The sequence below is a fragment of the Emydura macquarii genome, unplaced genomic scaffold (genome assembly GCF_026122565.2).
Source record: "Emydura macquarii macquarii isolate MOO-44397 ecotype Brisbane River unplaced genomic scaffold, CSIRO-AGI_Emac_v2 contig_2676, whole genome shotgun sequence".
Lineage (NCBI taxonomy): Eukaryota > Metazoa > Chordata > Testudines > Chelidae > Emydura > Emydura macquarii.
This window is the reverse complement of record NW_027132813.1, coordinates 20,831,591-20,857,771: the sequence shown is the minus strand read 5'-3', so window position 1 is coordinate 20,857,771 and position 26,181 is coordinate 20,831,591. Positions and strand designations below refer to the sequence as shown.

General features: G+C 39.2%; 1 protein-coding gene across 1 annotated transcript; it reads left to right on the top strand.

The window, feature by feature from the left end:
- The first annotated feature begins 848 nt into the window (after nucleotides 1-848).
- Nucleotides 849-19,812, top strand: PRPH2 (peripherin 2). Its single transcript, XM_067565419.1, has 3 exons — nucleotides 849-1,429; nucleotides 5,470-5,716; nucleotides 19,576-19,812. Exons 1-3 carry the CDS (start codon nucleotides 849-851, stop codon nucleotides 19,810-19,812), a joined length of 1,065 nt encoding a protein of 354 aa, XP_067421520.1.
- Nucleotides 19,813-26,181: the final 6,369 nt, after the last annotated feature.

Below are 26,181 nucleotides of genomic sequence, written 5' to 3'. Positions count from 1 at the left end.
TAGCCAATAAAATGCTCATGACTCAAACAAATGTTTCTGGATTTTAGGCTGTTCTATTTAGTGAGTGTGTTTGATGGCTTTTTGTTTCTCTCTCGTCAGGGCTAGTTATAGTCTACTTTCTACTCGCTATCCTACTTACAAGCTTAAATTTTTTAGGTTACTGAAAATGATGCCCTTAACTGCTCCCAAAACACATAAGCCATAGAATACTATCTAGGGTGAACAGAGAAGGCTATGTATCAGAACTGTGTTTCTGACTGTACGTACAAGTAAATCAGACTGTCATATACAAAATACTTTTCTTTGTCGACACAGCTTTTTATCTTGAACTAACTCCTTATTCCCTGAAAGAATCTATATTCATCTGGTAACAAACATCTCTTTATAGCTCTGGGCTTTGATATTCTAGTACAATGTAACCTATCGCATGAAGGCACAAATCCACTAAATAGTAAAATGAGGGATTATTTCCACTGCCCATCTATTAGCAGAGCTTTCTCTAAATTGGATCAAACCGATTAAAGGTATTAGAATGACGTCTTGTAGATCCAGATCAACTCATTTGAAACTTAGAGACTGTTTCTCTTTTGCTTGGCAGTGACCACCAGAAATAGGTGTAGGTGCTATTTGAAAATTATCTTTATTAATGTGTAACTGTTAATTTGAAACTTCTGTTATTTGCTTGCTTGAGTCCTAATTTAGGGAGCTCAAGATGGACGGACCGAAAAACGGCTCACTTAAAAGTACTCCACTCAGTCTTTTTAAAGGCCTGAATGGTTCTTTCTAAATTTGCTCACAGTAAAGAAAAGGATTAATACTGTGGAATCTTTCTATCCAATATTACAAAGATGGCACTGCTGAAAGTCAAATTCAACCAGAAGAAAAGGGTAAAACTAGCTCAGGGACTATGGCTCATGAACTGGTTTTCAGTGTTTGCAGGAATCATTGTTTTTAGCATGGGATTGTTCCTCAAAATTGAGCTCCGGAAACGAAGTGAAGTGATGGACAATTCTGAAAGCCATTTTGTGCCCAATTCTTTGATATTGATGGGTATATTATCCTGCGCCTTCAATGCTCTTGCTGGCAAAATTTGCTATGATTCTCTAGATCCCACTAAATATGCAAAGTGGAAACCTTTGCTGAAACCTTACCTGGTTTTATGTTTCTTTTTTAACATCTTCATTTTTTTCATTGCTCTGATTTGTTTTCTCATGAGGGGCTCTCTGGAAACTACATTAGCACATGGGCTAAAGAATGGCATGAAGTTCTACAGGGACACTGATACCCCAGGAAGATGTTTCATGAAGAAGACAATTGATATGCTCCAAATTGAGTTCAGATGCTGTGGAAACAATGGATTCAGAGACTGGTTTGAGATTCAGTGGATCAGCAACAGATACCTGGATTTCGGCTCCAAAGAAGTGAAAGAGTAAGTTGTTTAATGTGGTTTATTTTATTTGATCCATATTGCACTAAAAAATCCACATTGAAATGAGATGGAACTACCGAGTTGTTAAACTACTTTTGGTTAGAATAGGCTCTCTCTCTATTTATACTTTAAATCCGGAGACCAGTATTCCAAGGTCTCAACAGATTACTTTATCTCCTGACAAGTTCACCCCCACATTATCTAGAATGTAAAAATGTAATACACAGATATTATCTTCCTCTTGAACAGCCTTAAATATCAAAGGACCATATAAAAAACATCTTAAGTTTTGTTTGTCATTTAACAATATTTAGACTTGAAATAACTCACTTTTTATTTTTTTATAACTGACTGATAGATTTTTTAAAAGCATTTTATTGATTTTAAATTTTCACAGGTGTACAAAATTGTGAGTTTAGACATTTTTAAAATGTTAGTTTAAATTGTCACAGTTGGGGGAAGTTATGGGGAGGGGTGGGACAATAATTATTTAATGACAGATATTGAGATTCAAAAAGCTAAAGCTTTATAACCATTAAAACACAAATTGTCAACATCACTTGCCAAAACATACAAAATAAATATCCTTAAATAAAATGCAAACAAGGTCTCACGCAGCATTTCTTACTTTTCCTATCTGTAAATTTTGATTACTATAGATGGAAATAGTTTTGTTAGTGTGTGTGTGTGTGTATAGTGAAATCAATGTTTACTGACACTTATGGATAAAAAATATAATGCTTCCAAGCCTATGTATATTTCAGCTCTTCCATATCACAAACCCAGTTGCATAGAGCACTTCCCTGCCTTCTCCAAAAATCAAGTGTATGAATAATAAAGTATTAAATGTATTACATGTCCTGAAGAGAATTTCCATTGAATAACACTGACTTACTGTAAAAAAGGACGGTCTTGCCAAACTGATGGAATTTTTAGACTCTGGCATGGTATCACTACTTAATCTTTATGAAAGCAAGCTGAAGTATTTTATTTCCTTTACTATTAATTCAGTTTTTTTTAAATCAAAACTTCAAGGTTGTTTATCCCTTCTGTATTTCAATTTTTACTTCCCTTAATGGGTTATTTTACTCTCCCTATAATGCTGTGCTATTAACTCTTGTCCTTGGGTTCGGTGCTTGTCCTTTAGTATAGTACTTATAAGTAGGTGGTTTTGTGTGGGAATGCTTTGACATGTGAACAAATAGCCACCATCCACACCCTCAGATGATATGAAATTAAAGGTAAATTACAAAGAGGAAATCTATTGGATTCTTCATGAAATAGGTAACAGAACATAACAGTAACCATTACCTGTAATTCTTTTAAAATATAAAAGCTACGGTTATGTTGTGTCTGACAAAAATAAAATAAGAATTTCAGAGTGAAGGTACTCAGATTCTCTTGATGCACAGACAATGAAGCCTGTAAATCCCTGTGACTGGAGACAAAATAAGACTAAATTCTTCAGTTTTATACAGATCTGTGTTTAAACTATTTTTACAAACCTTAGTTTACCTTCACACCATTCCTAAGAGGAAGGTAGAGAAGTAAGGATCTTCCCAATTTACAGTTACGGAAACTGAAACTGAGAAGTTAATTGACTTGCCAAAGGACACCTGGTGAGTCAGTGACTGAGCCAGGATTGGAACACAGCTCCCTGAGGTCCCCAGTGGTGCACTTTAATGGCTACATCTCTGGTATAGGGGGCAGACCTTCAGCTGGGGTAAATTGTTATCGCTCCACTGAATCTTGGCAAATGTCACATGAGATCATTCCAAGAGTATGAAGTGAGGACACCGCAATAGCCCTAATGCTGTAGTGGGTTTTTTTCTTTTAGTAATTTACTTAAGACCTTGCTGATACTTCAGACTGAATGAAAACTAAAATCAATCAAACATATTACTGTTGTTTGCTGGTTTTAGTTTTATAAAATAAATATGTCCTTGAGATCTCAGTGAACATATGACACCCTGCTGTTAAGTTCCTGTTGACCTCATCCGGGTTCAGCATTTCATAGAAATTAGAACAGATTATTGACCAGAAACACCATAATGGCTCAGAGGTCAGTGCATAGGAAAGTCTTAATCTCCAGATGAATTCAGGCACAGAAATTCCACTCTAAAAAACAAAAAGTGCAAACAAATTAACTTTTTGAATTAAAAAAAGACATCAGTGAACACCCAACAACCTCTTTGCCAAGTTAAACATCTAAGAAGAGTGGCCTAGGAATTGTCATTAAAATGTAATCAATTTATAATTTTTACTACTCTACAAAGAATGCCTTAAGCCAGAAAGTCTTTTTAAAATACTCTGTGCAAGTTAAATGGCTCAAGTGATTTTAAAAAATATTCTCCCATGCACCAAGCCAGATCCCTGAGAGATTTGTTGTTTGTTTGCTTGCCTGCCATTCTGGCTGATTCTAAAATCTTGAAGATACAGTTCAAAATGCTCCAGCATAAGAGTTGAGTGTGACATTGTAACAAATACAATTTTATTTGTTGTTTAACATAGGAGCACTTTGAGTTGCAAAAAAATGCCCTGAGATATAAATAACTACTTGAAAACATAATGAGATGTTCACCCTGCTAGCATTATCTGAAGATTTGTGAGCTGTAACTTAATCCAGCAACAACTGAAGGGCAAAGCACTGGAAGAAAACAGGATTACACTGTGCTTAAAAAATAGGGAAATAGGAGATTTCTGGCAATTTCCTCATAGATTTGCCCAACACTAAGATGAGAAGTGGAACCTTTAAAAAAAATTCAGCTACTCAGGTTGAATCTATTGGTCCAATTCTGATCTTTGCTTCAGAGGTGTGTAGCGCAAAGGATTCAGTATAGTCACAGGTTGTGTATTCAGTGTGAAATCCAGGCCTCACTGAAGTCAACAGCAAATCTCCTGTTTATTTCAATGGAGCTAGGATTTCTCCCACAGCATAATTTTTTTTTTTTTTTTAAACATGATTCATGGTCTACTGAAATGAATGGCATTCTCAATGTTCATTTCAATGAGAGTTAAATCAGAACCTAAACACACTACATATGAAATCAGAAATGGATTCTGTTTGGTATTCAGACACATTTAGGCCATGTTTGCGAAGCTTTGCACCCACAAAACCATTCATTTGTGTGTGCTGCTACCCATTTTGCTGCCAGTTGACACACATTGAGAAAGGTTGTGTGGCCACCTTCATGGAAAATATAGCCCTACTTGACAATGACAGGTGACGGAAGAGGATATTTAGGGTTTTTAAATTTTCCAAACGGTTTTGCACATTTCACATGTCAGAGTCAGTTTCACGTGGGTGCCAAATGTTAAGATATTTGATATGCTAGGGGATGTTTGCTGGAGTCTCAACCCTCAAAGTATTTTTGCCATTCACAATTTTTGGTGGAAACTGGCACAGGTATTACAGTGACTGAGTGCTTTATAAATGTCTTGATGGACACACTGAGGCACAAATAACAAGACAAAAAGGCTACTTTATTGAGTGCTGAATTCTGAAATGGAGTACAACAGGTCGATAGTTCCTGCACATACTTAAAACACTGTTCTCATTGCTAAAGCACATTTGTTTTAAATCCTGGGTAACTTCACTACATAAATTAATTATCATACTCTGGGATTGGCCATTGTCAAAGAAAAGATGAGGGATTAGTGGTCTAGTTGAGTACCTGTGGCTGTGGTAGATCCTTATCCATGGTCATGGATGGGAGTAATTCTCTCATGGTTGCCTCTTATGAAATTTCCTCGGTCTTTAACATTTTTTAATTAATTCTTTTACTGGAGAAGGGAATAGAGAGATTGGGGTGTTGCCGCTATGGAGTAATGGCTATAAAACCTAGCTCAGCAGAGATGATTCATAGGTCGATAGAGAGGAAAAACCGGTTCAGGCTTTTCATGGTGAGTGTATATATGGAAGACACAGGCAGGGCCTTTAGAAAGTGCTTTTGGTTGACCCATTCTCATGTATCAAAGTTCTCACTCTTCTGAATATTATATATGTATTTACATTTCTTTTGCCCTTTGCCTGTTCATAGTCGAATTAAAAGCAATGTGGATGGAAGGTACTTGGTTGACGGAGTCCCCTTCAGTTGCTGCAACCCTAGTTCCCCAAGACCGTGCATCCAGTACCAAGTCACTAACAACTCGGCTCACTACAGCTATGACTACCAAACAGAGGAGCTCAACTTGTGGAACCGTGGCTGCAGGGAGGCACTTCTGCACTACTACAGCAGCATGATGAGCTCCATGGGTGGTGTTGTCCTCTTTGTCTGGCTTTTTGAGGTAATGTGCTGCCATGACTATTTCTCCATCTATGTCAGTTTCATTAGAACAGTGACTGTAGAAACACTATTGTTATCTAGAGAGAAATGTATTTCTCATTTATAATATCTATTTAAAATAAATAATCCACTAATCTCAGGCTGGGAAATCCAAAATGATAGCTAAGGCTTTTGTGGGGCCTACACTATTTTGTGCTGTGCATCAAAACTGGCCAGCCAACAGAGGAAGCACAGAGTTATTTATAACACCCTCCCCTCTTCCCAGAGTTGTATTGAGATATTGTGGAAGATGCTTACTGCACAAATTGTCAGAAAGAAAAAGGTACCAGATGTTCATTTCTGCTTCATTACAAAATAGAGTTTAAGGAGAAAATAATGAGAAAGAGTGTCAAAATAATGAGAGAGAGAGTCTCAGACAACTGAAAGTCAAAAACATGAAACCCGTATATCAAAAATGGCTGGTGTATTTTGGAGCAGAAAGTGAAGGTAAAATTCAATGAAGAGATCAAGCTATCCCCAATATTGGGATCTAGAGCCAGGTTCAGAGTCCAAACACCACAAGGTTCAGTGGTATTTAGGTCCAGGGTCTTTTTTAGTCCTCCTAGCTAATTCTATCAAATTTCTTGGACATGAAAGATAGATTTGTTGAACTGGCTCAAGATAGAACAGGAATTTATTTCCATTCTGCTTCTAAAAATCATAGTGTGTATTGGTTAGGTGCCTAAAAAGAGCATGTTGCAATTATTAGTGGACAACCTTCTCTGTAGTTGAGTTCTGTTTTTAAGCTACGTTCTGTACAGTGTGAGAGAGATATTTTCTGCATTTGGGTGAATGCCAGCTAACTGGCTACAGTATTTAGTGATACTGAATTTGTCAGAGCATCGGCTGAAACTGGTTGGACTTGGCATGAAGGAGTGGGTATGCAGCCAGCCAGAGTGGCAGGAGAGAGCTGGGTCAGCAGAGAAGGGAGGGAAGGCTGCAGTTCAGATTGGGAAATATGAGGAAGCATTCTATGCAGTATACCTAAAATGGCCGCTGACAGCAGCCATTTTAAATATTTCATTCGGAAGCAGAGTTACTTTAATGTCAAATAAATACAAATCAGAGACATTACATCCCTAATATAAGGTTGTTGTGTGCTATCTGCATATATTTCACTGTGTCTCTGGAAGGCTAAATTTGCTTTTTATTGGCAAATACAATTGAAACCTTCAATTTCCCCCCATCTCCAAAAATCATTTGCATATTCAGAGGAAAAGCAGAACATGCGGCATTTTTTAAATGAACAATCACCACACATGGCTGATATTGATGCTTCTTATTACAATGTATAATTTTGGGGGAAATCAACTAGCATCTTTATGGAACACCAAGATCAAGAGACCTTACAAACAGGGGAATGGAAATAGGTTTCTTATTAATACTGATGTATATGAAAACAGGCAGGGAATTACAGGATTGAGGAGCAGACCATACAAAAATGCCAATCAAGTGTAAATTAAATCCATGAAACAGGTCCCAAAAATCTTGAGACTGATTAAAAAGCAAATAATTTGTTTTTTTTAATTTAATAATTTTTTAGTTTCCAAACCTTCAGGGTGCACCCAGGTCACATTTTCACAAGCTCTTCTCTGTAGTCATGAGGGATGGATTCTTTTTCTTTCATTTTTTAAATGAAAGCTGTGGTTTTCATACAATCGGAGGATGCCAAGAACTGGGGCTCCCCAAAAATACCAAACAACATGAGACTCATAATACAACCATGAGAAATGGATACACTGGGCTATACTCATCTGGCCTGCTGTTATAGTGTGGGTCTGGAGCTTCTTCTGCTATCAAGAGCAGGATGCTATGGAAGCACTCAGCCCCGGTCTAACCAGATGCAGGAATCACATTTACGATCATCCCCCCACTTAGCAAAGGGAAGGCTACCATTATCTGGGGCCCTTGAAAAAGGGAGTCAATCTAGGACACAAGCAGTCACCAATTTATACAATAGTATGTCAGTTCTTTCTTTAGATTCATTTCAATATTGAACAAGGGAGAAGACAATTAATAGTGCAAAAGGGACGCTGACCCCTGGACTTAGGTCCTACCTACAAACTGAAATTGGATTGGAAATTATCTTTCAAATTCTAAATAAGAACATAAGAACAGTCATACGAGGTCAGACCAATTGTCCATCTAGTCCAGTATCCTGCCGTCTGACAGTGGCCACTGCCATGTGCTTCAGAGAGAATGAACAGAACAGGGCAATTATTGAGTGATTCATATCTTATCATCCAGTCCCAGATTCTGGCAGTCAGAGGATTCAGTACACCCAAAGCATGGGGTAGCATCCTTGACCATCTTGGCTAATAAGCATTGATGGACCTATCCTCTGTGAACTTATCTAGTTCTTTCTGAACCAGTTTTGGCCTTCACAACATCCCATGGTAACAAATTCCACAAGTTGACTGTTGTTGTGTGAAGTACATTTTTGTATGTTTGTTTTTAAATATTCAGCCTATTAACTTCATCAGATGTCCCCTAGTTCTTGTGTTATGTGACAGGGTAAATAATTCTTTACTCACTTTTTCCATACCACTCATGATTTTATAAAGCTCTGTCATATCCCCTCCCCACTCTCACATTAGATGTCTCTTTTTTAAACTGAATAGTCTCTATCTTCTCTCTCTTATGGAAGCTGTTTTATACCCCTAATTTTCATTGTCCTTCTCTGCACCTTTTCCAATTCTACTATATCTTTTCTGAGACGGGGCAACCACAGTTTTCAAGATGTGAGCATACCATGGATTTATAGAGTGGCATTATGATCATTTTTGTCTTATTTATCCCTTTCCTAATGATTCCTAACATTGTTAGCTTTTGTGACTACTGCTGCACATTGAGTAGATGTTTTCAGAGAACTATCCACAGTAACTTAAGTTTAAGTGAGTTAATTTAGCTAATTTAGACCCCATCATTTTGTATGTATAGTTGGTTTTCCAATATGCATTTCTTGGCAGATGAAATTCAATGTTAAGTGCAATTTTGTCATCTAGTCACCCAGTTTAATGAGATCCCTTTGTAACTCTTCAGAGTCAGCTTTGGACTTAACTATCTTGAATAATTTTGTATCATCTGCAAACTTTGTCATCTCACTGTTCACCCCCTTTTCCAGATCATTTATGAATATGTTGCACAATATAGATCCTGGGGGGACCCTGCTATTTACCTCTCTCCATTGTGAAAACTGACCATTGATTCCTACCCTTTGTTTCCTGTCTGTCGGTTTCTGATCCATGAGAGGACCTTCCCTCTTATCCCATGACTGCTTAGTTGGCTTAAGAGCTGTTTGCAAGGGACCTTGTCAAAGGTTTTGGAAAGTTCAAGTACACTATGTCCACTGGATCACCCTTGTCCACATGGCTTTTGTTGACACCCTCAAAGAATTCTTATAGATTGGTGAGGCATCAGTTCCCTTTACAAAAGCCATTTATCTCATTTTATTTTCATCTACCACGGGGTTGCTGAAAAGCCAAATAAAAACTCCACCATAGTTGCCCTGTTTTGCTTTGTATCTGAAATCAGTGAGTTCAAACTAGCTGCACCGTAACAGCATCTTACTAGTAAGCACCGTTCCAGATCTTGCAGAGTTGTGCGCATACCCTCTGATGGTATCAATGATACTGGTGCTCAGAGGGAGGAATAAAGAGCAGAGAGGCATTGACTCCATCTGTCTTAAGAACCATTGGCAAATACCCTAAAGACCATTTAATGTCAAGCTTCTATGGGGAATGTTAGAAGCAAAGAATGAAGAAATTGTAACATATTAAAGTTCCTTTGTTTTCTTTATACATGCCATATCCTCTGGAAACACAAGTTAAAATATTGCCTCTATGCTGCTTACAGTAGCCAGAAATTAAGACTCTCTGCATAACTGACAATCAGTCCTCAATGTAACATAGTTCAAACCACCTTCTTGCAAATCTGCTTCAGGATAAAGCCCAGGTAAACAGATAGGCTTTATCTCTGAAGGTCAGCTAATGCAAGCTCTGGTGATTTTCCCTACCTGTTTTGATTAGTACAGAGAGCAAGCTCCAAACTTAAGGACTGTCCAGAGAATGCAAACTAAAGATTACCAGCAGAGGTGGCTCAATTGATACTGATGACACTCAGAAAACATGATATAAAAACACACGTACATGGATCTCAGCTGTCACAATGGCTCAGAGTGAGAGGTGGCTTCTTAGATAGGTCCCATGTGTGGCATAAAGGTAAACCCAACACTTAGAAGCGGACCCTGAAGCAACAAGGAGGCAAAAGAAGCCTTTGAAGCATATGTGATATGCTCTGGATGACTTACCCTGGAAAGCAAACATGCAGCTGCATTCTACACTTGATGAAACCTCCCCGTGACTTTCCAAGGTAGCCTTACATCCACATGTTCCAGAAGTCTAAGAGGTAGGTAACACGGGCATGGATCATTGAAGTGAAGTCAATGGGAGTGAAAGGAGGTCTGTTATCCCAATACAGTTGATAAAAGTGCTAGGAGTAAGCCAGAGGTCTAAAATGACTCCACTGACTAAAGTTGGGCTTACTCCTTCAATAAAACAGGCAGTCACCATTTGTCCATCATGAGATCCATATGACATTTCCCCTGGCCACCAGCATCATATCTATCTTGTCTGAATTGACCCTCAACCACCTGAGTCTGCCTTCTAGCTCAGTCAACCACCAGGAGAAAGAAGAGACTCTGCACAGCCTGGAATCAAAGAAGATTTAAAACTGAATTTTGTCTTGATATTGATGGCATTGCAGCCAAGACCACTCCCACCTTCTTACATAATCTCTCATATATGTTGAACAGGAATAGTGACAGGATGAGAGTCAGTGATGAACAACTCAGAACTTTAAAAAAGGAAAGAATAAAAAAACCTTCCAAGATCCTACAGCAAGTTAACAACACTTCAATATCCATCACATCACAGGTGCTAATAAAACTAAGATTTGTTATGATTGTTTGTCCATTGCCAAGAGGAGATCAGCAATCAGTGAAACCTGCAGAGCTTTCGGGCCACAGCTGCCACTGCTTTTCTGATGGACTATAACTAGTCAAGGATCTACAGCTGAAATGCATACTAGTGAGGCACCAAAAAGTGTATTTTTGAAGTTGAGTATCTACTTCACCTTAATTTCTTCTTCGAATGGCTCTGCATATTCCCACCAATGAGCTAGACTGATAAGCAGTGCTGAAACTAACCTGGAGGGGGGGAACTGGGTCCTAATTCAATAGAGACTGAAGCATTGCCTTGTCGAATCCAGCATCTGCCCTAGAGGCCAAGTCCAAAGCATAGCATTTAGTGAAAGTGTGCATCAAAGTCCAGCTTGCAGCTCCGGAAATTTCAACAGGTGGCATCTGTTGACAAGCAAAGGAAGTAGCCACTGCTCTAATGGAATGCAGTGGAATCGAAGCAGATACAGGAACTTTTGCTAGTAACAGTCAGTAATACATAGTCAACAGAGAAACTTTATAACCCATGTGATGTTAAGCATAAGACAAATCCATCTAGATGATTTACAGAAACTTTTTAGTTCTGTCCACGTAGTAAGCAGGGGCTCTTCTGGCATCCAAAGTGTGTAGGACAGATTCCTCCTATTAGAATGTGGTTTAAGGGAAAAATGGCAAATTAATGTCTGATGTTAAAATCAGACAGCATCTTAGGAAATAACTTAGGATCAGGTCTGAGAACTACTTGGGCCTTGTGAAAAGAAGTGAAAGATGGATCAACCATAAGAGCATTCAATTCACTCACTCTCCTGGCCATCATGGTAGCAATAATACAAGCCATTTTGATAGATAAATGATAGATAGAACACTCAGCCAAGAGTTCAAAGGGGGATTTCATCATCATGGCCAACACCAAATTGAGATCCCAAAAAGGGACAGGCTCTCTAACAGGAGGATACAAATTTGATAAACTTTTTGACCAAACAATCAACAGACAGCAATCTCCCCTTAACTAAAGTATGACACTCTGAGATGAATGCCAAATGAACTTTTAACAGCGAGTTAGATAACTCTTGAAATTTTAAGTACGCTCAGTATCCCAGGACACAGAATGGAAGCAGATAAAAGAGAATCAGGTCTTCCCTTCATCCAGGCCTGACATTTTGGTCCATTCTAAATAGTAACAGCGTCTGGTAGATCATTTTCTAGAGTTAATTAGCATATCCTGCACAAAGAACATGACTGTTCAAGAGAAGAGTCAAGGTCTGATCGCCCATACTGTCAGGTGAAGAGACTGAGTGAAAGATCTTGCCCTCTTGCTGAAACAGTAGGTCTGGAGACAGAAGAAGATTTGTAAAGACTCTACCGGACAGTTTCAAGAGACCTGTAAACCATTGTTGACACATCCAAGCCAGGGAAATGAGAATCATCCTTGCCCTGATGTTGCTTTCTCACTATCTTCTGGAACAACTGAAAGGGGGATAAGCATATATCAAACCCTTTCCCCAGTGGAGAAGGACAGCACCTCATAGGGATAGACTGTCCCTGTCCACTCTGGAACAAAAGAAGTGATACTTTCTGCTGGACCTTATTGCAAAAAGGTCCACCTCTGGTCAACCCCAGCTGGGGAATATGATCTGAACCAACTGACCCTTTAGGGACCATTCATGCATCTGAGAGCTCAGAGCTGTCTCTGCTGAGATGATCTGTGACTTAATTGGTTTTCCTAAGCTAAATGTAGGGCAACAAGATAGACATTGTGACTGATACACCAATCCCAGAGACTTAGTCTCCGCACACAGGACAGCAGAATGAACAGCCCCCTGCTTGTTGATGTAATACATTGCCAATATATTGTCCATCACCACCTGTACAACCCACCCCTGTGAGTGAGGGAGGAACAACCTGACGGGCCAGACAAACAGCTCTCAATTCCAACTTGTTGATGTGCAGGGTTCTCTTCCAATAAGACCAGTGCCCTCAAACTCTCAAATGCATTCCCTGAACCTGAAGTCACCATCTGAGATGGATCCAGGGGATTGAACTGTACATCTCTGAGCACATTGACTCTGACTTGACCAACCATTCTAGGGAGACTATGATGGTCGGTGGCAGGGTGATCAACACATGAAGGGTGTCCCAACTTGGTCTATAGACCTGAGATATCCAGTGCTGTCTAGGTCTCATTCTCAGACATGCAAATAGAATCACAAAATTAGTGGCTGCCATCAGACCCATGAGACCACAAAATAATTTTACTCTGAGTGGGACACTAGTGAATTTTTAATAGAATATGGCTCATTTTGAGAAATCTGTCCTCTGGTAGTAACGCTCTCCCTCCCACAGAGTCCAGCATGGAGCCTACAAAGAGAATCCTCTGTGTAGAGAATTGACTTTGCACAGTTGAGAAGAAACTTGAGGTCTGAAAAGAGATAGGTTGTCAAGCAATAAGGCTTAATTGGTCTTTGACTACTGAAAGCCGCTGTGCACAACTGTCCAAACAGACGTAAACAAAAATACTCTGATTTCTCAAGTGAGTCACTGCCAGAGGCTGGCACTTTGTAAAAACTCAGGGTGCTGTGGAGAGACCAAGTGAGAGCAACTTATACTAAAAATGGCATCCAGCCACCACAAAATGAAGGTGCTTGCCATGATTGTGATGAATCAATATATGAAAATATGCATCCTTTTAAAATCAAGAGTCTCAAACCAATCCATGACAAACAGAAAAGGTATTATGTAGGCTAAAGTCAACATATGGAACCAAAACTTCCAAATATACTTATTCAAGTCTAGTATCAGAAAAAAATCAGAGAAAATAATCATAATTTCTCCACACCAAAAAGTAACAGCAATAAAAACCCCTCCACCCCCCTCCACCCCCACCCCAGGCATTTGGGGACCTCCTCAACTCTTCTGATCAGAAGCAACCTATCTATTTCTGCAAGAAGAACAGTCTTGTGAGAGGTCCCTGAGGAGGCAAGGGTAGAGTGAACTGGGGAAAGGGCAGTTTTTCAAACTGTATGGCAACAATCTCTAATACTCATAAATCCTAGGTAACTTGCCTCCCTGCACTGATAATTCCAGTTAGTCTGTCTCCAGAGAAGGGGGTAGGTTTGTCCTGGTTTGCTGCTTCTTGGCTCCTGATCATTTTATCAAAACTGAGGCTTGCTGTCTTTGTGGCAGAACCCTAATGAGGAAGCAGGTTGTTCAGGTTTAAATTTTGACTTGAAAGGCTGTTTTCTATGTTCACTCTGGAAGGCGGAAGGCTGCTGGCATTGTTGACATCTCTGATTGGATGAAAAATAAGATGAAGACTGGGGAGTACTGTGTCTGGTTTCAGAAAGCAGTAGAAGGTCTCCTTCTAACAGAGGGAATCAGCCTAGAAAGCGGGCTGCCTATCTCATGTCCTTTAGCTTTTCCAGCAGGTCTTCTGTCTTTTCATCACTGAAAAGATGTTCCCTTTTCAAAAGAGAGTTCTAGAGCTAAGGAGGATGAACAAAGCCTAGCATGCCTCCTCATGATCACAGCAGACACCAGTGCCCTGGCAGCAGAGGCTGAAGCATCAAAAGAGACCGAGGCAATGCTTGGCTACATATTGGCCTTCCATTACAATGACATTTGCCAATCTTCTTCTGTCATCAGGTAAGTCTTGTAAAAATAATGTCACTGTCTCCCATCAATGGAACTGGTAGCAAGCCACGACCACCTGGTAAGTCACCATGGTAATAGCAAAGGACGATGACCCCCTAAAAAAAAGATCAATCTTTTCCCTTCTTTGTCAGTTAGGATCGAGTGTGGTTGTCTAGATCTTTCCCTGTTTCTGGCAGCAGCCACCACCAGTGAATTAGGGTGCATATGAACTAGTAAAACCCTTCAGAGGGTGTCAGTTTTCTTAGAAACAGGTTGATAAGGAGTAGGCATGGGGCACACTGATTTAGCCAGTTGTAGAAAACCATCCAAAATGAGTAGGGATTTTCTGCTCCTTGAAATAGCACCAAAGATATCAAACACCAGGTGAGAAGTCTCCTCCATAGGCACTGCAGAAAGATTTAAAGTGGACCTCACACACTCCATCAAATCATGGAACTGCCTCACATCCTTGGAAGGAGAGGCAGCGATAAACAGGTTCATAGTCCATTCCAAATATTCTTGTTTAAAGAATGAGACTACACCTCTTCATCTTCTTCCTCAGACAGCATTTCAAGCATCATTGTCTGTAACGACAATGGACCTCGAGGAGTCAGATCCGAGGATCTCTGGACTGCTGGATCCTTTATAGATGAAACATTACCTCTTCATCCACTTGGAGATTGACTGAAAAATTCCTGAGGTGGCCCCGAATAAAACCAGTGGCCTCATGACTGCCAGTCTCCCCCATGACTAGGGTAGGGGGAGATGCCTTGAGGAGGTGGACCAAAGAGTGGTAACAAAATGAGCCAAAGGTTTCTGCATTCTGCTCCTATTTTCTCCTGGTAAGGATCCCGATCTGGGTCTGAGATAGAATACACTGGGGATAACAATGGATTCAGAGGGATATATGAGATCCAACTTTGTGGAGACCCCATAGAAGTCCTAGAAGGAGGAAGCATAGGATGTTATGGGGAAAGGCAAATGACACCTTCTAGCCTCTTCTTCATAACAGGAGACTAGGAAGATGATCTTGGAACTGAGGAAACATGCTTCCTTTTAGAAACCTTGCATTTCACACTTGGATCTGATGCATGAACCAGAGCCAAAGAGTGAACGTGGGCTGCCCCAGTGACAGAGCTTTGCAGAACTGAGCATGTGGCCAGAACCATCACAGGAACCGGAGCAGGAATCATCAGTGGGCTGCAGATCTGGATGTGATACACAAATCCAACTCCTTTGCTACTGAAGCTAGGGGTGGAACTGTGACGGCTGTGCCAGAATTGGAAGGATTTGATAACTCTCACGCAGGGGAACTGGCACTGCCAACAGTGGCCACTTTGTCCCTATGTCTCCTTTTCTTTGGAACCATAACAGACAAAACCAAAGGTGCTGACATTCCTGGGTCTGATGCACCTGGATTCAGAAGTGGAATTAGGAACTGACCCTGGTCTTGCAGTCACAGAGATTCCGTCAGGAATGAATAGTTTTGAGGCATGTCTCGCGACTCCTGTTCCAGAACTGAAGCAGTTGAATCCGATCACGTGGCTCTTGATTGAGACATATTAGCTTTAGGGGCAAAACTGAGGGAGCTGGAAGAACCAAATCATGGCCAAACAGGGGTTGCAGCTACTTGGAACCTTTCAGTTACTTGGAGCTGATGGAAGCCACAAGGGCTGAGGACTGATCAGATCCAGGGGGTCTAGCCTCAAGAGGAGGAGCTGGAAATGAGTGGTCCTACCATGCAGGCTCCGGGAGTAAAGGTCTGACAAACTGAACACCCAGAAGGTGAGTGTCCTTCTCCCAGGCACTTGAGGCACTGCACATGGTCGTCAGATGCTGGGAAAACACTGGCCAGGAACTGCACAGCTTGAATCTCGGCTTCTTCTGTTTCTTCATTCAACCATTACCCAGAACCGGGAAGAGACACTAACTATCACTAACTAGCTAAGAGGAGAGCAGCTCCAGCTCCAAAGAGACCAGAGAGGTTCAAATCCATCCAGGCACACTGTTGGAAGGAACTGAGTTGGTGAGGGTGCTCCACTCCCTGTATAGCATCTCCCTCAGAATGTGAGTGACACTGAGGTGAAGAGTGGGGGGGGTGCAAGAGTGTTCTAGCTGATGCTGCTAGAAGAAGGTTTTACCACAAGGCACCACAAGGTGACACAGGACCCGTAAGTGAGAATATGCAGAGTCACTCGAAGTACCTCAATATAATCATAAAGGGTGCTATGCTAAAGCCTCCTATATGGTAAATACCGGTAGCTAATTTATCAAATAGTTGAGTTTAACAAAAGATGGATGATTGATCTGTGCTGCAATTCAGGACCTCCCAGTTCACATCTCAGCCATTAACCCCCAGCTTTCAAGACAGACAGAGGAACTGTGATGGAAAAGGTTGGCTCACCCCTGGACCAGCTGCACTTTGCATTGCTCTTCAGCAATCCAAATCAGAGAGGTGTTTTGGGCTCAGAATTTTATGACTAGAGTTTTAAAAACACACAGACCTTGTTAGAGGGAGGAATCTTAAATTGGGGAATGTAATAGGGAACCTTGTCTGAAGCTGTTTCAGACACACTAGATGAGACCCTGCTGCCAAAACCATATCAAAACAATTCAGAGCAGTTGGGGAGAACTACATGCACTATAAAACTGTGGGAATGCTTACAAGCAAGCCATAGAAGAGCTTCTGCTGATGAGCAATGGAGTAGCACAGTGAAAATTACTTGCTGTACAGTTATATGAAGACCACAGTTCGGGTTCACTCTTGTAAACCTTTACTTACAGCAGTAAACCATTGATGTCAATGGCACTAACTTCATGGGTAAGGGTAGCAGGATTGGGTCCAAAATTGGAAGGACTGACCTCTCAAGATTGACAGAAAGATTGACTTCTAAGAGTTAGTTGTGTAAATCAATGTTTGCTTTGATTTCAGTATAAAATGGTGTCAGTTGCTAAAATTTTTGTTTTGTGAATTCACAAGAAAATACTCAGTACTTTCCAGGAGCAGGGTCCGGAACCATTTGTAGCGGACAATGACTAGCATTTTTGTTGTGGTGTGGTCCCATCCTAAAGAGAAGATGAAAGGCACTCTATAGAAGTTAAATAGCCAACCTTCTTTCCAGCTGCCCTTGGGTGTGGAGATATGTGAAGTAGCTGAGGAAACTTGTTTGTTTGTTACAGCTTTGTTGCATTTACAGGATGGAATTAGGGGGGTAACCAAAGGTAGTATTAATCAACCAGGAGTTTGAAGACATTAGTGTTCAAATATAACCTCATGTTAAGGCTAGCTAAAATCAGATGCAGTCTTACAGACACACTCCAGATTTTGGCACCCCAGTCTTTAGGGGTGTCCAAAATCTGAATCTAAACTTTGCAACTGATCATCATAAGGGGCTGAACCAAAATCATGGAACTGCACCACCCCTTGATGTAAATTTGGATTCAAGTTTTGCAGCTTGCCCCCAGCTCTAGTTAAAATGTCTCTTAATACTAATACTTTGCACATCAGTGACACCTTTCATCATAAGATCTTAAAGTATCTTACCAATATCAATTAAGTCACAACTGTGCTGTGGACAGAGAGCAATCCTTTCAATGAAATATGGCCCCCTAGGATGAAATGTGTTAACTGCCAACAATAACACAACTGCTTAGGATAAGAAGTGACGGGGAATGTTTTACCCAGTTGAAACTGAAGGGGAGTTTAGGAAGACACAATGCAGTTACTTTGGTTAGAATTTGGACAGGATGATGGGGCTAACACTCAACTCTTATAGAACAAATCCATGAGATGGTTAATGATAATAAGTGGACTAGACCTTAATTCTACATAACATCTGAAACACCGAATTAATCCTATTGCGCTCTCTTCCTGTTTTTAGCCTACCTGCTCTTCTATTATGCAGCATAAAGTTGGCTCTTCTAGAGGCTGTTCTTCCTTCCTCTCACTAGTTTGTCAGACACCTCAGTCTTCTTCATAAATACAGCACAGCAGGAAGTCAAGCAGTTCAGAACAGTATGAGGAGACAGATGAACACTTAAGAACAATAGGTTCCTGTAAGCTATCATATTCTGTCTGAAGGCAGATTTGAGACCTAATGGGTTCCTTCATGGATGTCAGTGGTGTTAACACACCATAATACCATAGAAAATATATGATGTAGGCTTCTAGGACTGGTAAATATTTTAACCCAAATTATATATTTTTTCAGATTTAAATAGTGACAAATACTCTTGTGTTGACTTCATTTGTGTTTTAAATATAAAAATAAAATTATAATAAATGAAATAGCTGATGGTCCACACGGTAAAGCCTGTAGGGTCCTGGATCAGTTTTTGGTTCAGGACTTTCTCCCTGATCATATTAATATATTTGCCAAAGATATTAAGGTCAATGTGAAAACCAGAGTATTTATGTATAGTTAAAATAGACTGAAAATATTAAAGCTCATGTTGCTCATAAAAGTTTTATTAAAATCTAGTGCAGAGACATAGGACTTACCATTCAAATCCCTTTGTGAAGGCTGTACCCCACAGATCAGGGGTATCTGATGAGATGGAGAGCCACTTTTACAACAAGCTGAGTTAGAGGCACACAAAAACCATCATTGTGGAGCAGCCTGACATGTTGTAATATCTGCTTCATGACTGCGTGGGTATTCCCTCAGCAAGATTCCACGTCACCACTGATTGAGCCAAATATCACAAATCATGGATAGGAGGCCATCACGTTGTGATTATTTTGTGATTCCTCTCTGATTCCACGCAATGCAGTTTCTCCTTTCTACTTCCTCATTCCCTCTCCTTGCTTCTTGGGGTCTTTACTCCTTTTCCTCCCACTCCTTGCTATGCCATCCTGCTTCCCTCTTCTGACCCTTTGGAGATGAGGGAATCTCTCCTCTTTCTTCCTCCTACTAGCTACTCAAAAAAAGGGAGAGTTCAGGCAACTCCTTTAATCTTGAGGGCGTCTCATACCACTGGCCTTGGTTGCACAGCCTTTTCTAGCCTGACAGAAAGTGGAACTGCACTAGTGTCACCTGAGATGGAGGTAGAGAAAGTGGAGACCTGCAGAGACTCTCATGCTGCCAGTAGAGCTCATGTGTCAATTACCGGTTGCGTATTACTTCTATGATGCTAGAGGATGAAGACATTCAGCTATGCGCAAATGTGCACGTGTGCGTGTGTAGAAGGGGTTTACTGCATTTCATTACCCTTTTCCACTGCATCCCACGCAGGTGTCTGTGATGGCTGGTTTGCGTCTTTTGCACACCTCTCTGGAAAGCATCGCAAATCCTGAGGATCCTGAATGCGAAAGTGAGGGGTGGCTCCTGGAAAAGAGCCTGAAAGACACTTTCAAATCCACATTAGAAAGTTTAAAAAATATTGGTAAGTTCAATCAGGTGGATGCAGGTGCTGAAGGGGCTGAAGGTGAGGAAGGTGGAAAGACTCCAGCCATCTCAACAGTCAGTTGAGCTTCTTGACTGATGTGGACTTTGTCAAAGAAAAATGAAAAACTGAGAATTGTGAATACTTACTTTAGAAAAATGTATAAACAATTAAAAATATACATTTCTACATACTTTTTTATATGTGGGGTATGCTACATAGTGCTCTTTGGAATAATATATTTACTTATCTTCATAGTGAGTGCATATGGTATCCATAACTTCTATGGGAAAAGACCAGAAATAGGGCTTTAAGGCTCCATACACTCACTCGTTGGGGATAGTTGTGTCTACACATATCTATATGATGGTTAGTTAGACTTCAAAAGATTTTTTTTTTTTTTTTTTTTTTTTAAATTGACTGACATCACTTTATGGTCCTTTCCATTTTTTGGGTAATTAAAAAGGGAATTTGAAAAGTTAATCTCAAGTTTACAAATTTATTTGATCAACATGCTTGAATGTTTAAAGTTCAAAGGCAAACAGGTTGGTATTTTATGGAGTAAAATCTTTAAAAGTCAAACTGAAAGACAGTTTTTCAGAAATGTATACAACTTTTAGGTTACCTGATATCATTGCAAGTCTCTCATACAACATGATGTTTGTTAATATGCTAAGCGATGGTATTTTCTTTCATGTTCACAAGATGTACATAATAGAACAGAAGACAATTGTACTGAGAATTTATGCACTGTGTAAAAGTTGTAATTAAATAGAACAGTGCAACCAATGTGATAACTAAGATAAGGCTTGTGCTTACTGTTTCTCGGATGTTTTAAGCCATATATCCTGAATGGGTATGGTAGATATTATATTGGATTTTATATTTAAACTAGCAGAGAGGGTTGAGGACTCCTCCTTTAATGGGTGAAATCAATCAATCCATATGCCAGCTATGATTATTCTGTACATATGTTTAAAAATATGAAACATAAGCTTTTTCTCCAGGGAATTCATGGCAACCAACTCATAACAAAAAATGGCACCTTGGAAATTAACACAAAGCATTGGAGGAGCTTTCCAAGTTATTTACAAATTCATTCCATTTGTCCACAAGTAGAAAAATGCATTAAGCCTATCTTTAGACTGCTGGAAAAAATGAGACTAATCCAGTCTCAGAGAAGATTAGTTTGCCAGATGATGGTCCTTTGATTTCCTTTACCATTTACCACACTGAAAAAGGGTACTAAAAGGAGAAAATTTAGGGTGTCATTCTATTAATTCTTTGTCAGAGACTTACTTCTAGGTACATTTTGAATACATTGTATATCACTCAAAATATGGTGCTAGCCAGAGAAACATCAAGGCTCTCAGAAATTGGAATAAAACATGGAATTAATTTGCTGTAGTGTATGGGCTCTTGTAAAGGGACATCTGTAGTATTTGTTTGCACAGCTGCCGGACAAGCCCAGCCAAAGAGAGAAAACTCTAGGGGACAAAACCTAGCCTAACCCTCATTGTTGATAGTATAGCTACAGTTCTAAAGAATTAAACGTCAGCAAGGGTTAGGCACTGAAGTTTTTAAACTTATCTCTGCAAAATTTTACTCTTTGGTCTAAATGAGGGTATTCTCTCAAAACCACATTTTACCAATCCAGTTGGTTGCTGGTCTTCAGATGCTTTGTCTACAGCTGTCTAATCAGTGTAGAGATAATTAGCTTTAATTTCTAATCAGTTGTATGTTTCCTAAATGGTTCTTCCCAGCAGTATTTCAGACACAGCTACTGTAATTTTTGTTTTAGCTAATGGACATCTCTTTTGATGGATGGAATCAGTTAATAACTTGCCAGATATGGATATTTTGCATGTCAAGCCATATTCTACATTTCAGTGTCCAAGATGTTACAGGTCATTTGCATGTGGGTTTTTTCTTGTTGTATCTTTCCACCTCAAGGTAGATCTAAAAGGAGTTCTTTGCTAAAGCTCTTGTGAGAAAAATCAAACTATCTTTTTATTCCACCAAATGGAAATAGCTTGAGGGCATCAACTGATAAGTCCATTAGCTAAACCTCACTTGCTACCAATTACAGATTTGCTGGGAAAAATTGTGCATAGCACAAAGTTAAGCTGTCTTCTTCTCAGTTAGAAATCCACATGACCTGCTGCTCATCTCAGCTGGTCCATGGCAGATGACAGCTTTGCAAAAGAAGATCCAGATGAAGAATTTCATGACAAGGATTCTGACCTCTCCCTTTGTGAAGCTTCTTTGTGCTCCATCTCATTTCCTGCAGTTTACATTTTGTTCAGTGTCACTTGAGAGCCATAACAGAATTATCAGGTTCTGCTTCTAACACCACCACCACAACGCTGATTCCAAGAGCAGTAGCCTCATTGTGTTATATGGACAGGCAAATTGTAGGAGACAGATTTGTGTCAGGACACAGAGAGGATAGGCTTTATCAGTTACTGAAACTGGGTCTCATACAAATAAAAGCAAATACTAAATATGCTAAGATTGAATAAGAAAGTTTCCCACTTAACGAAGGTCTCTGTAATATCTTACGATTATTACTGGATTGTATTATGACTGATTTGTATTATACAACTTGTAATATATTTATTTGTTCACTCTGTCAGAAACCAGAGAATCTGTGACATTGTAAATGCTGTTCTAGATTTATATATATGCTACTTGCAAATGTAAATTTAGATATTAAAATATATTGCAAGAAAAACCACTTGTTAAATGTTAAATATATACAGTTGAATACAGTTTTCTTTAATTTGCACTATAGCTGATCTTTTTTATTCTAAATTAAGGTCTTCAGTTTGTATATAAATGCCCTATTGAATGGGTTTCCATAATTGAAAGACTTCTTTTCTGTGAACAGTACTTTAAGAGAAACCATATGCTCCACATCTTGAGCTTTTGAACACACGGAAGAAGTGCAGACACACTCCCAACTCTCCCAGTTCTTATTGGTAACACAATGCACTGGACCGTCTTAGGAACTCTTCTTGAGTTCTTTGTGCACATAAGACTCTCCACTGACATAACTGGGAATTTTAAGTATGCAGGATTAAATGCTTAATGTATATACTACTCCATAGGGAATTCACAATAGGAGTCAAGCTCAAGACTTTCGAACATAAAATCCCCACATTAGGCTCTTTAGTCCATATTCAGGCACCTAAGTAAATGGCCTGACTTTAAAAAGTACTGACACACAGCAGCTCCCAATGACCTCAAGAGCAATACAATTTCCCTGGGCCTGATTTTTCAGAAGTGATGAAAAACATAACTTCAGCTGAAGTCAGTGGGAACTGCAGGTGCTCAGTATCAGTGAAAAAAATAAATTCAATTGAGACAATTCAACTTCTAATATTTAAAAGAAAAATCTGACTCAAAGAGCAATTGCGTTAAAAAATAACCACTTAAACTTTAAATGTAAAATAATAATAAGGTATTTAAAGTTTAAGGAAAAAGATTTCAAACACGAGTGATTGAAGTTAGACACCCAAATAGCAGTGCCCTGATTTCCAAAAGGTGTTGAAGCATCTAAAGTTCACACTGACTTCAGTAGGAGGTGGGCTTGCCCAGAACCAATACAAATTAGATCACTTCTTTTTAGGTGCCTAAATGTGTATTTAGGGGCCTAACTTCAGGCATCCAGGTTTGAAAACTGGCTTAAGGTTTTAAATTTTAAATGGTTAAACAACAACCATTTACTGTTAAAACAGAGTTCACATAGCAAAGAAGACTTTTATCTATTATATCTATTTGACCAGACATGGAACATTTATTTATAAAGAGTTCTAGAGAGGAAAATATAAACAGCTTCACTCAGAGCAAATAATTCCTAAGTAACCTTAATACAATTTAGAAGATTAGCCCTTGTGCATTACACTATCCTGGACACCTTATAATACTGAACAAATAGTCCCTTCTCTGTGTGCGTGCGGCTTAGCAAGTAGCATAGGAAGACTGTATCAAGCTCCCCAGAATAACTGCAATTGTCAAAGTCAATTCACAAGGATGGAGTAAAGAAAGAGGCATTCCAGCAACATACTGAATTTTTACTAGATTTTATTTTAAATCATTGCCCTTAACTGAGCCAGTATAAAATAAGCCATGCTTATTTTAAAAAATAAAGAGCATTAGAGATTAGTTAATTAAGAGATAAGGCTAGAGGAAGAGAAGAGAGTCATGTGATTATGGTCCCCCCTCCTGGGAGATGAATGCCTAGACAACTTTATTTCTGGTAAATAAACATTGAGGAAATGCAAAGCTTTATTTTCAGTCAAAACTGAACTAATGAACTTGTGGCAATCTTTTACAAGACATACTGTGCTATGTTTAATGACTGACACACTAATATGAGGATCCCAAAATACTTCACAAACTTTAATGAATTATGAGTCTCTGGCAAACATAGAAATTAAACCCAGTTTTGTGCGCATCCAATCCTGTACTTAAACCACCAGACATGGTTCCCTAGAGTAGTCATAATCATTGTCTTGTGGATGTTAGCACGTTAGAATGACAGTGTACCATTAGTGATTAACTATTCTGACTGGTTCTGGAAGTCTGATTTTCCTGGAGCAATGGCCACCATTAGAATTAAATGCACTATGCAAAGTCAACACAAAAGGACTACGTGGCAGGTCTGCAGTGGATCATCTGATTAGCTTTGCACTCCCTCAGGAAGCTACTGAATCTCAACACATTTGAGAGAGAAAGACTATCTCATCCTCCCAAAACAGAATCAGTGACCACCAAATCAGGAGACACAAGACACTCCTGAAACTCATTTAAGAACAACTTTAACCAGCAGGATAGAGGAAAGAATGAAACCAACACACCACATTTTGCTTCAGTGGGATAGAAAATGTCACATATGGGAGACGTACTTCCCCAAATTGACTGTCATGGTAAGATATCCCATTAAAAAGCAGAGAAGAAAAATGAAGCATAATTCTAGAAGTAAGAGATCACAGAAAAGCTTCAGAATGTAACAACCTGCCAATGAAATAGAAGTGAACAATAATGATAAATGAACCATTATTTCTGTCAAGCATGTCCTAAGTAAAGGTGTGTTAGACTCCCTGCACCCACACAGGATATAGCTCACTTGATGTATTTATCTGGCCCCACGACACATTCAGATTCTGCAGAATGCAAAGCTTTCATTTAAAAAAGAATTTTGAGCTCCTCTAGTTGCAAAAGTAATCTTTTGTACAGAAACTGGTGTAGCTAAGGTATGAAATTTCCATTTATCCTAGTGGCACATTAAATCATCATCAGGCTCAGATTTAGCAGTCTGCGATTATTAAAAAAAATGTAGTTGAAATGTCTTGCATGCAAAATGTGAGTGCCGCTGCATGCCTAATTTGCTTTGCAATTACTCTAATAGCAACTACAATTGGCCAAATAAACCAAGGACAGAGATAGTACCAGTGCTACAAATTCCCTGCATAATTTCTTTCCCTTTTCAGTGAAGGTATGCCACTATAGGTTTAATTTGGGAGCACTTGGTATTGAATTATATTGTCATCAGAAACTGAAAATGTAACAAAAAAGAGCCCTTAAAATTTCACTCATCTCTCCATGGGTCTGAACTCTCCATTTTAGTTAAGAAAAAATACTTGAAATTATTCACAAAATGTCAAGTTTAAATTTGTTACAACAATTGTGCTGTTCAAACTTATCTTTTTTCTTGAAGTTTATATCAGCTGTAAAATGTGCTCTAGGCTAGAGTTTCCCACAGGAAACCTAGAAGAAATTTAAATATTTAAGTTCCTGTAGCACAACTGATATGTGGATGGGCTGTTGCAGCCATATGCTTCCACAGTTGTAAGAGTAGAACCACAGCTTGGTCATTTTTGAGATACAGCATACTTCACCTTTAATAAAGCTTAAATTATTGAATCAGACCTTTGATACCCCAAGTGGTAGGTATGGACTTTATCACTGAAATTCAGCTACATCTGAAATAGGTTGTTATAGCTGTTTCTGAGTACAGGTGAAGATTAACATCCAGTTTAAGAAGACAGGAAGAATTTAGAAAAACCCAAAAGAATTTTGCAAGAACACTATCAATTATGCACAAAGTACTATGAGACTAGTGCTGGATTAAAATTTTTAGCTCCTTTTTTGTTTGTTTGTTAGCAAAAAATGCAGATTTGGTAACACTGAAGTGTTTTGCAAATTCATGTCACTTTTGCCAAATCGTTTTGGCCAAAACGTTCCCCCCCAAAATTTTTTGGAAAAGGTCTAACCAGTTCACTTTGATGTTTTCAAAATGAAAACATTTCAATTTTTTTTAAACAAAGCGGCTTTGTTTTGAAATTGTCTTCAATTTAAAAAAAAAAACATTAAAGACTCAACATCTAAAGAAAACATTTGGAAATGAATTTTATTTCAACTTTTAAATTCACCAAAACAATTTTTTTAAT